The sequence below is a fragment of the Vigna radiata genome, chromosome 7, assembly GCF_000741045.1.
Source record: "Vigna radiata var. radiata cultivar VC1973A chromosome 7, Vradiata_ver6, whole genome shotgun sequence".
Classification (NCBI taxonomy): Eukaryota; Viridiplantae; Streptophyta; class Magnoliopsida; order Fabales; family Fabaceae; genus Vigna; species Vigna radiata.
This window is the reverse complement of record NC_028357.1, coordinates 4,398,714-4,410,852: the sequence shown is the minus strand read 5'-3', so window position 1 is coordinate 4,410,852 and position 12,139 is coordinate 4,398,714. Positions and strand designations below refer to the sequence as shown.

At 35.0% G+C, this 12,139-nt stretch overlaps 2 protein-coding genes across 2 annotated transcripts; one reads left to right on the top strand and one right to left on the bottom strand.

Annotated features, from left to right (window-relative positions):
- Positions 1 to 3,280: 3,280 nt before the first annotated feature.
- Positions 3,281 to 9,730, top strand: LOC106765874 (protein NUCLEAR FUSION DEFECTIVE 4). The gene is made up of 3 exons (XM_014650643.2): positions 3,281 to 3,899; positions 7,255 to 8,183; positions 8,332 to 9,730. Exons 1-3 carry the CDS (start codon positions 3,486 to 3,488, stop codon positions 8,813 to 8,815), a joined length of 1,827 nt encoding a protein of 608 aa, XP_014506129.1. The 5' UTR covers positions 3,281 to 3,485; the 3' UTR covers positions 8,816 to 9,730.
- A 102-nt stretch (positions 9,731 to 9,832) lies between these two features.
- LOC106765873 (phosphatidyl-myo-inositol mannosyltransferase) lies at positions 9,833 to 11,799 on the bottom strand. Its single transcript, XM_014650642.2, has one exon. The coding sequence runs from the start codon at positions 11,397 to 11,399 to the stop codon at positions 9,948 to 9,950; it is 1,452 nt and encodes a 483-aa protein (XP_014506128.1). The 5' UTR covers positions 11,400 to 11,799; the 3' UTR covers positions 9,833 to 9,947.
- Positions 11,800 to 12,139: the final 340 nt, after the last annotated feature.

Genomic DNA, 12,139 nt, shown 5'->3' with positions numbered 1-12,139 from the left:
TTTCCTTCATTTTTACAAACCAGTCTTTCCTTCTAGTCATGTGGGTGGAACACCCAGAATCTAGGTACCAAACCGTACTCTCTGGTGGTTTGTCATCAATCTGTGCCACTAACATCACTGCCTCTGAGTCAGACTCTTCCTCTTGGGCCAGATTTGCCCTCTTCTTTGGTTTATTTTTGGCCCCTTCTCCATCCCAACACTCATTGGCATAGTGGCCATACTTCTGATAGTTGAAACATTTAACCTTTTTCTTATCAAACTTCCATTCTCCTTTTCCCTTCTTTGGTTTCTTGCCTTTTCCAGACTCACTGGACTTTTCTCCTTCCTGGTCCTGAGAGTTTTTCACTTTCTTACCTCCTTTACCCCCTTTCTTGAAATCTTTTTTTCCTTTCCACTGAGATCTAGCCTGCAAGGCCTGTTCCTGACATTGTCTACGTTTATTAAGGCGTAACTCATGAGCCTCTAGTGAATGCAGTAACTCCTCACTGTCAATGACTTCCCTTCTTCTGGTTTCTTCAATTGCAGCAGCCACATAGTCATATCTAGGGGTTAAGGTTCGTAGAATTTTATCCACCATGTATTCATCTGCCATTTTATCACCACACGCCCTCATCCTGTTCACCAACTCTTGTACTTTGTCAAAGTACCCAGATATAGTCTCAATCTCCTCCATAATGAGAGTTTCAAACTGTCTTCTCAAAGCCTGCAGTTTTATCTTCGTGTTCTGTCTCCATCACCATAGGTTTTCACCAAGATACCCCAGATCTCCTTTGCTGTAGCAACATTAGAAATCTTGTTGAAAATCTTTTGACTCACAAATTGATACATTAGAAATCTGGCCTTATAACTGTCCAATTTTTCTAGCATCTTGTGTTCCTTCTTCTGTTCTTGAGTTGCCTTTTCACTCAACACAGGCACTCCATCTTTAATGACTTCCAACACGTCTTGAAAACCAAATACGGCCCACATCTTGATCTTCAGTCAGCAAATTGCTTGCCATCAAACATAGGTAGTGGCCCCTGAATTCCTCCAACTCCAGCCATCTCTTCTCGCACCGATCTTGATGAATCTTGATCTGTTTTACAGCTCAAGAACTCTTCTTTCTGCACTTTTGGATTCACACACTTCCAGATATCACCATAGCACCCACTACACGTGATCCCAGTATTTAGAACCTCGCTCTGATACCATATTAGAAAAGCCCAAGGCCCAAAGGGTAGAAACGTAACTACCCAAAATAAAAGAATTAGTCTGATGAAGATAGACCTACACGTGATCGAGTGAGAGAGAAAACAGAGAATGAGGCTGCCTAGAGAGAGGTCAGAGCTCTGGAGCTCTGTGAGGGTTCCACCGATGAGCAATCTCAGGCCACCGCAAGCCACGTTCTAGGAGATCGACATGCACACAAGGTTCAGACCAGATGGCACACTCAGAAATCACCCAGGTAATAACAAAGTCTCCAATGAACAGAATAAACTGTTTTCTGTTTAATTTCTAATAAGTAATACTTTAATAATACTTTTTTAATAACAGTAACAAGGTTCATTCAATATTTATGCAGAATATTAATTCTACATTTGAATTAAACTCTATCTTTAAAATTAAGGAAAATGATATTTTAACACCATTTTTTGACATCATTTTGACACTGCACACGTGTCAAAATGTGGTTGGACGATTTCAAATTAAAAAAATAAACTTTGGTTTTTCTTTTCCAAATATACCCCTACCTCAACTTTTTTAATTTAAAATCGTCCAATCACATTTTGACACGTGTGCAGTGTCAAAATAGTGTCAAAAAATGGTGTTAAAATATCATTTTCCTAAAATTAATAACTATTTTTGAAAGGTGGCAGTGGTTTTGCATTACATCTGGCTCTGGTTTTCATTTTGGCGAATATATTCAATTTCTCATTTGTATGAAGCCTGTATATTCCGAATTATAGTTCAAAGCTTCTGTCATGTCCCTCATAAAAAAAAACATTTTCTCAGCTTCTGGTGATATCAGAAGCACATGGGTTTGATTTGCTGTTTGCTGTTTGCTGCTATGCTAGCTAAGACGAGTATTATGAGTTTAATACACAAGAGATTTTGTATTAAACAAAAAAAAAAGTATAAGGTCTGTAGATATCGAAATTTAAGAACTAGGTGCCCATGTTAATACGAAACCTCGTCACACCAACTTTCATAATTTATTTCATTCTGGTTTTCCTATTAGACTATAATAAGTATTATATTATTTGTCAAATTATTGTAAATTTGGTTAAGAAATAGATAAATCATGTTCCTCGTCCCAAGTGCGTAACAACCTGTTTTTCATCGTATGTCATATTGTCTATAATGAAATTTGTAGATAATTAAATATAGTCAGGTATTAATATATAATAATTAGAAATGACGTAGTGTGCATTCAGCCTATCACATTGTGATGGCTAAAATAAAAAATAACAAATTGGAGGCTAGAGAAGAACTATGTGCATTCAGTCTATCAGTTGAATGGAAAAAGAGAGTTGGTAGTCTGCAATATTAGAATTTCTCCCTGTGTCAAACTTTGATAAAAATTGTTTTCTAAACTTTGAAATTAGATTAATATAATCTTTTAATTCATTAACGTTAAATTCCCTTTATGTATTAAATATGTCTATCTTTGACACATTTAAGTTTAAACATGAATCTCAAATATCATTTATAAGACCTTTGAAACTATTATGTCTATTCATATTTAAAGTTTGATATGTGAAAGTTTAAAATATAAACAAATTATAATTTTACATAAAATTTTTTAAAATATATTTAATCTATAAAAATATTATATATAAAAAAATTAAATAAAAAATTGAAAAAATTATTAAAAAAGGGAATAAAGCATCTCTATTTTGAAATGGGACCAGATTGTTATAAAATGATATTTGTATAGAGATTTAATAAAAAGAAAATTAATTTTCTCAGTTAAAAACTACTTCTTTAAGTTTGCATACGTAATATAGTCTTCCACAATTTAATTTTTTAATCTTTCAAGGTTTATTTGTTTTTATTTTTATCAAGACATCTTAAAATATTACCGTTTGATGAAATTCATCCTTGAGTCGTTCATTAACATTAAGTACAGTTGACTCTGTACTTTAATAGTTTGTTAGGTATGATCATGATCAAAATTAATATTGCAAATTGACAATCAATTTAAATTATAGAGATTAATTAATTAATTAATTTTTTATCATATTATTTTAATCAATTTTAAAGGTTAGAGATTAAGTGAGGAAGCAAAATTGAATTGAATTTAATTTAAATTTTGTTGTTTTAAACAATTAATAATAGAAAGACAAGTCAAATGGCACATAACGATGAAAGTGGGTGACACGAGATGTGAAAAAGAGAGACGCACAGCCCCTTGTCCCTCGGTGGGGAATATTTAAATTTTCTCCATCTGGGAATTGAAATCTCGCTTTTCCTCGTATATATAAGGAGCACATCACGCATTTAACATGAGGCCACGCAAGGATAGTGAGAGGCGCAGATTCGCTTCGGAATCGCGAAACTCAGCAGCAGGCTCCCAATCGCCGCGTCGAAGGCCGCGACTGTTCGCTCTGATGGCGGGGCAATCACGGAAATGGATGATCCTAGTTGCAACGATTTGGATTCAGGCCTTCACCGGCACCAATTTCGATTTCTCGCAGTACTCGTCGTCGCTCAAATCCGCCCTCAACGTCTCGCAGGTGCAATTGAACTACCTCGCCACCGCCAACGACATGGGGAAGGTTTTCGGCTGGTCATCTGGCATCGCGCTCATGCACCTTCCCCTATCGGTCGTCTTGTTTATCGCTGCTACCATGGGATTCTTCGGCTACGGCCTCCAGTGGCTCCTCCTCACCGGAGTCGTCGATTTGCCTTATTTTCTGGTAACTTTTATTCTCTCACTTTTACCTTTTTTTTATTCTTTCAGTGACGTCCAATTTATTTATTTATGGAGTGAGCAGTCATTACACCTTAATTATTATTTATTTCTGACTTCTCACAATAGTCATTCATGGCTAGCTGGCTAGTGACTCGGGCTGGTTTTGTTTTGAAGGCTGAGAAAAAAAAAAAAAAAGAAATTTTAACACTAAATTTTGATATTATTTTGACACTAAACACGTGTCAAAATGTGGATGGACGATTTCAAATTAAAAAAAGTTGAGAAAATAACATATTTAAAAAGAAAAAAACTATTTTTTTTTAATTTGAAATCGTTCAACCACATTTTGACACGTGTATAATATCAAAATGGTGTAAAAAAAATTAGTGTTAAATATCATTTTTCTAAAGAAAAACAAAATATAAGATTAATAACCTTTTAACCATATTTCTTTTACGCGTTCTGTATTAGTTTAGAGTTATATTCTGTTGATGTATATCAGAAGTCATGCTCCTTAGTATGTTTTGTCATAAAAATTAGTAATAAATTTGTCTACATACATATTAATGAAGTAACGTTGATATTTAAATAATTGTTAATATGATTTTACAGTATTTAAGTATAATAACCCTTTAGTACCATTCAATTATAATTTTATTGCTTAAGCTTTTTTTTGGTTGCATTCTACTATTAAGTTTTTAATTTTCTCTTGTTTTATTGTTTACGTTTTTTTTTTGTTCTTATGTGTCGGCGTTGGTAACAAAATGACATGACCAAAGATGCGTAACATAACTATTTTTAATGAATATATGTATATAATTATACCAAGTATTTTGAGTAATTATTTATTAGAATTATAAGTACGTTATCCATTATATGCATATGAATTATGAATATTCGTTCTCTATGTTTAATGATTTTTGTTTGGATGTTTCTTTTTTAAATTAAGTCACTAAAGTGAAGTTGATGAATAAAACATCAACAATAATGTTCAAATTTTGGTTTTATAAATTTGTATTTATATATATGAAATTAAACTTTATTTTCTTTAAATTTATACTTTGTAGGGCCGATTTAGATTTATTTTTAGAAAAATTAATTTCATTTGTATTAATATTTTTATAATGCCCTTTTATGTGGAATCTATTTTAAAATGAATTTTTATTTTTAAAAAGTTAAAATATGTTTAATGTTTAATCCTTTTTATAAATATTCATGATATATAGTGATATAAAATAATTTGTAAATATTTTTCAAGAGAATAGTCAATCCTAAATAAGATGATATTTTTTATACGAACGAACAGTGAATAACTATCATCCGTATATTGTCCCACTATTTCAAATAAAATTATCGTATGTATGGATTATTTTATAGATACATCAACACTTTACTACACAATCAACATATTGATATAATATGTGAAAATTGATAAATACAATGATCGATAAGATGTATGTGAAAATATTTTCACGGATAAAATTCGCATAAAATGATAACTAAATGACAGAATTTGTAATAAGTCTAATACTTATTATAAATTATAATTAGATAATTTTTTATGCAAGTAAATAAATTATTTTTTCCTCTTTTTATAAATGACATAGCTAGATTTAATTTTAAAAGTAATTAATGGAAACTTAATACTTTTAGCTTACAGATGGTTTTATTACATGATAAAGTAAAACTCATTAACTTCTAAATTTCTAATATCTAAATATAAGTGTTGTTTTCAAAATGGTTTAATATTTCATTTCATTTCCTCGTGGAAATTTGGTTTCCAAGTCCTAAAAATTAATATCATCGTTACGTATGTACTTTTATACGTTTTGAAGACGATACTATTGTAATTAACAAGATATATTTTGATTTTCTTCTTATTTTAATGTAATTCATAGGTTAAAATATAGTTAATTGATATTCTCTTTATATAAACACTCTCAGAGAATCAAATTGCCTTGATTCTCGGAACAGATCTTCTCTGTTGCACTAAACACATTTTTTTTTTTATCAGCATCCACTAAACACTATTGACACTTCTTTCTTAAAAATTAGGATATTTTATTTCTTTTTTCAATGATTGAGGGATTATGTTAATGATATTTTGATTCTGGTGAAATGACACCCTCAAAATTACGAAATTTTCTTTTTGTCTTTTTCAACGATTGAGTGATTATGTTATTGGTATTTTCATTCTGGTTAAATGATACCCTCTGAGAGGTTTATTAGATGAATTGAAATATAAAAGAGTAAATATTATCAAAATTTTGATCTGAAGCTAGCAAGTTATTGTTGAATGGACTGTTGTATCTTGGGCACATATATTTGAAACTGTTAACAGGTTTTACTGTTTGAAGGGATTATATTATTATAGTTACCATATTAATATCATACAGTTTGCGGTTTTCGTTGCTTGTAATCTCAATTATATTCATATTTGTATGAGCATATAATAAAATAGTTCTTTTAAACAACAGAGCAGCCATGTTCTACCGTTCAAATTCTGCACAATTTTTATATCAGTAATGTATGTGTAATTTTCCTTAGTAATTAAAGGTTTCCACTTCACCACTTACATTTGAAAAGAATACGTAGTTAAAACATCTAACTGATTGATGTGATGAATGTTCTTGATTATGGACATACCTACAGTCCTAAAAGATCTCTACAAATTTACTGCTTTCGATAGCTACAATGATTTGGCGCAACATTCGAGGCACATAAGTACGATTGTGATTGTATTTCTTCAATCAACCAGAAAAGACCCGATTAATGACGAATATATTTGGATCTACATTTCTTATTTCTGATAGTTCAATTAAGGGTCCAATCCAATGTTTTCAATTTTTTAATGGATTGATGGATATTTGTCTTCAAAATGATCTCTCTGTTGATTGCAAAATGTATTGGCGAAATGAGAACCAGACTCCTTTCATGAGATTCTATGATTGAATTCACGTTTGCTTATTCACCATTCTGAGATCTAAGCTTGAACATGTTGCATGTGGCGAGGTGATAATTCAATTGTAGCATGGCTCTTTGCCTATTAATCATTAATCTCACATGACATTCCTTATAAAACTATAAATAGTCGATTAGTTAACTGATTTAAGCTGGAAGTATCCGAGTCTCATGCTATATAAAAAAATATACTTCCATAATTTTCTGCACGATGTGCTGTATTCCAAATAATAAGATGCCGTAGTTTAAAAGAACACATGTGAACGGTGAGATTCAGTAATTCTGTGATTACATATGGTAATTAAACCGAGGCTGATAAGCTCTTAAACATCACTGCATTGTTATATGCAGAAAATTTACTCATTGCTAGTTGATTACCCTTTAATTTTTATTGGCAGGTCTTTCTTTTGTGCCTTTTAGGTGGGTGTAGCATCTGTTGGTTCAACACAGTATGTTTTGTTCTCTGCATTAGGAATTTCCCAGTTAACCGAGCCCTTGCCCTATCGCTCACTGTGAGTTTCAATGGCGTCAGTGCAGCACTATATACCCTTGCTGCCAATTCTATTGACCCTTCCTCCAGTGCACTCTATCTGCTTTTGAATGCTCTCGTTCCCCTTCTTATTTGTATAGCAGCACTTGTTCCTATTCTTCGCCAACCGACTTTAGACCCTCTCCCTCCTGATGCAGTAAACCGGGACTCAGTTATATTTCTAATATTGAACATCCTAGCCCTTTTAACTGGTCTTTATCTTCTCCTGTTTGGCTCTTCCACTTCTGGTGTGGCTTCTGCTCGGCTCTGTTTTGGTGGAGCTATTCTCCTCCTCATCTTCCCATTTTGTATTCCAGGCATAGTATATGCTCGGGCATGGTTTCGGAATACCATCCATTCCAGCTTTCGGATGGAAAGCTCCAGCTTCATTCTTGTTCATGATGATGATCTTGAGATGCATAAAGAACTCCATAGCCGTCACAGTAGTCTTGTTAGCAATGGAGACACTTACAACCTGCTAAGTGACAATGGATACATATATGGCAGTCAGAACGCAAAAGAGAGTGATGTATGTTGCGAGAGGGTAATTGGCCAGGATCAATTATCGATGCTAGGAGAAGAGCACCCAGCTGCTGTGATTGTTCGAAGATTGGATTTTTGGCTATACTATATTACATACTTCTGTGGAGGTACACTTGGTCTAGTCTATAGCAATAATCTTGGACAGATTGCTCAATCTCTGGGCCAGAGCTCAAATACTTCTACGCTTGTCACGCTCTATGCATCTTTTTCCTTTTTTGGACGCTTGCTTTCAGCTGGACCAGACTATATTCGGAAGTAAGTATTCTCTTCAATCTGCTAATGTACTATACTTCTGGAGCTTTCTATAGCAAAAAATAACTTCTTTTGTCTTTGTCTTGAATTGAAAGTGAATCTTAGAAATAAAATGGTAGCAAATATGATGATTGTGTCTTCTGCATTGCAGTAAGCTCTACTTTGCAAGGACTGGTTGGCTTTCACTTGCACTTATACCAACCCCAGTTGCGTTCTTCCTTCTTGCTGCATCAGACAGTCTTCTGGTACTGCAGACAGGCACCGCACTGATTGGATTGAGCTCTGGTTTTATATTCGCAGCTGCCGTGTCAGTTACGTCTGAGCTGTTTGGACCTAATAGTGTGGGTGTCAATCACAACATCCTCATAACAAATATACCTATTGGCTCTCTTCTCTATGGCTTTCTCGCTGCACTAGTTTATGATGCTAATGCACACTCAATACCAGGAAACTTGATAATGTCTGACTCAGTAGTGGTGTGCATGGGAAGGGAGTGCTACTTCTGGACATTTGTCTGGTGGGGATGCATATCTGTCCTTGGACTAGCATCAAGCATCCTATTATTCTTAAGAACCAAGCATGCATATGAACATTTTGAGAAACACCGTATATCAACACAATCAGTTTTGTCTTAATTTTTGTTATTGATGGGCCATGAACATCTTGGTGTGGTTCACTTGTACAGTAGCGGAAACTTCATTATATTAGGATGATTTTGCATTTAGAGGTTGAGATTAGAGAAGCAAAGCTATAGCTATTCTTGAGGAACAAGTGTATGTATTGTCTCCGAAGAGAGTTGTAGATTTAGAACAAGAGAATAAAGATTTTGTTTAACTCTTTCACAGTACACAAAAATGAGAAAAGACGGGGAGAAGTAGTCTGAGGAACTATGCATCAATGAAACAGGATGACATTTGGCGCAGCCAGAATTTTTTCCTGTTTTGCAGCCATGATTTGGCTCACAGTAAGCAAATAATTCCTCTGCTTTGAACAAAGTTTTATGCTCAACCTGACAGTTAGCTATCGAAGCAGGAGCTATGCTTTAGCCGAGTTTGATGCATTTTAGATCCAAAGAGGCTGCTCCCGTACACTTTTTGATTACTTTGAAATTGAGCTCTTTCAACAAATTAGACAAGACATTTTAAAAAATATAGTTATTTAATACTTTAAACTCTTATTTCCAATGAATATGTGGCTCCAGTGCCCAAGTTTCTTTAAACCGCTTGTTTTCTTTTTCTTCAGTTTTTCCATTTCCAGAGAAAAAACAGACATCAGAGTTCAATTTTGTATTTGGGAATCACAAGAAGCAAGCTTCATCTGAATGTATGACCCTGAGCGAGACTCTTTCCTTTTTCCCAGGTTCTGTTATGAATTCTGACTATACATATCACTCGCTAAGGTGGAGGCAGATTTTGACTTTAAAATTCTGATTACTCGTCATGCTATACTTCCTGACAGATTTTTTGTAATCCCACTCATTTCGTGATATTTATCATGTTCTAAGTCATTGGTGTGTTCTGTGTTGAGATAAAAGAGACAAAGTTACTGTTTATTTTTAACTATCGATGAATTATCATCCGTATATATATCCACATATAACAAGACTCAATGTGTCGGTCGATCAGTAGATATTTTGTTACGAAAACCATATGTACAAAAGTAATTCGAGATTTTATAATAATTTGAATATAATTTTATCATACTGAATATAAGAAAAATAATGTAAGAAAGGAAGGTGTAAAAGGAGTGTCTTGCCTAACCTAAGCTTCAAGGATAGGAACAGAAGGTGTGATTTTTTATACACAAGAATAACCTCTCATATGCTAATGCCATCTTTCTTGCTGTAAACATTTTGGCAGCATATTCTCGGCATGCCTTGCCCCTCTTAGCTAGCCTCTGGGGTCCTTCCTTTACCACTGCTTCCAGTGCCTCCAACAGGGACTCCACATTAGGGGAAAACATGTAGCCATATTCATCATCAACCACAATAGTCCCTTTAATGCTTGGAAATCTTGATGCCAAAAGAGGTTTCCCACTCATCATTGCCTCCATCAATGTAAGGTCAAGCCCTTGTGGTCTGAGTGTGGGATTGACAAAAATGTCAATTGCATTGTAGAACGCTCTTAACATGGAAGGACTCATCGATCCCAGAACAAGAACCTGGCTTCCGAAATCCCTGTACCTGTTTTCCCATGGTCCAGAACCAGCTACAATCAAGTAAACGTTAGAGTACTTGGTTATAAGCCTCGAATAAGCTTCATGAAGCAGAGGATGGCCTTTGTCCTTCACTAATCTTCCAGCAACACCAAGTACCAAACTTGCATTCCCTGGAATGCCAATTTTTCTTCTGAATTCCCTTCCCAATTCTACATCTTCTCTAAAGTCATCCTCATCAACACCATTTAGAATCACGTGAACTCTTCTGTTAGGAATTTGGTACACATCCCTGAGCATCTCACCACAGCTATCACTAATAGCAACATGATGCGCATAATTCTTGAAGAACCTTATCTCATTCAGCACCTTTGGCACAACACCCTGTATGCTTTTGTTGAAAAAAGGGGACATAGGCTCATCTGGCTGGCGAGCCAAGTCCTGGAAGATACTCGATTGCAAGCTCTCAAGGGCTATGCCATGCCAAGACACTGCAAGGTTTGACATGTTGCGTGCTAGCCAATGTGGGAGTGCCACGCTTTCCGAGTGCACAACATCAAACGGTTCTCTCCCGTTTTCTTCCACAAATTGCTCCCATGCCTTGTTATAGCGCCACCTCCCAGGCTCACCTTCATGGAAATGAATGTAAGGGGAAGATGGTGCACCTTTTTCAGAGGATGAGATTGAAGTGCTTTCATCTTGGGGTGGAGATGTAAAGACATGAACTTGATGGCCAAGGCGTGCTAAAGCAGTGTGAAGGGTGTGAGCATGGCGTTCCATGCCACCAGGGGTTGTACCAATAGGCCACTTCCGGGAGAAGACAGCAATTTTGAGAGCAAAGGGTGGTGTGTTGCGCTCAGAAAATGAGAGGCGGTTCCATGCAAATTCAGCCAACTGAAGATCACCGGACCAAGTTTTAGTTTGGGTGGTGCATAAGGAGGTGGTGGTTGGGGTATGGAGGAGGAAAAGAACTGGTATAGTGAAGAGGACAACGAAGAAAAGAGTGGTGCAAAAGTAAAAGTTTGAAGGTGAATTGGGTTTTCTGGACTTGGTGGTGAGGGCCATTTCCTCGGGAGGATGTTCTGAGGAAATGGTGTAGTTAGTATGTTTGGAAGTATTTGAATTTTGATGTGTGTGGTGAATGTGAAGGAAAAGGGAGGAGGAGGAGGAGTATGATGGGGGCCATTTGGGAGGTAGACACGCACTGAAGCAAGTGGGTGGAGTTTGAGTTTTGTAAGAGTGCGTTCCTCACGCCTTTCATTCAGGCTTTGAAGTGGATTCATGTGATCTTAATTTCGTAAGTATTTGAAAAGTATGAAACTGTATTTAAAAAGCACGCACAATTAGGCCTTTTCCACCATCTCTACCTAGACTTCAAATTAAGAATTGTTTATATCCTGAATTCCTGCTTAAGTTTTCTTCTTCTTTTTGTTCATGGAATAGCCATTCAACTTCCGCTTATTCTTTTATTTTCCTTAAATCACTTTTATTTTTAAGAACTTCCCTCCCTTACATAACTTTCTTAATATACTCAAATATTTTAATATTAATGTTATTTATATAATTATTTCACTTTTTTTTTTTTTACTTCATTCCTTGTAGGCAAAGTCTAAATGAAGATAATAATTTCATGTGTCCACTTCCTTTGTTACTTCATAAATATGGAGAGCAATTATATATAAATTCTTTGGAAATTTGAAAATTATGTTGATTTTTCAATTAGGCACCGACCCTTCAGAAAATTTGACCATAATATTATTGTAAATGCAACTCTATCATGCATATTGACGGACGAACCAACACGT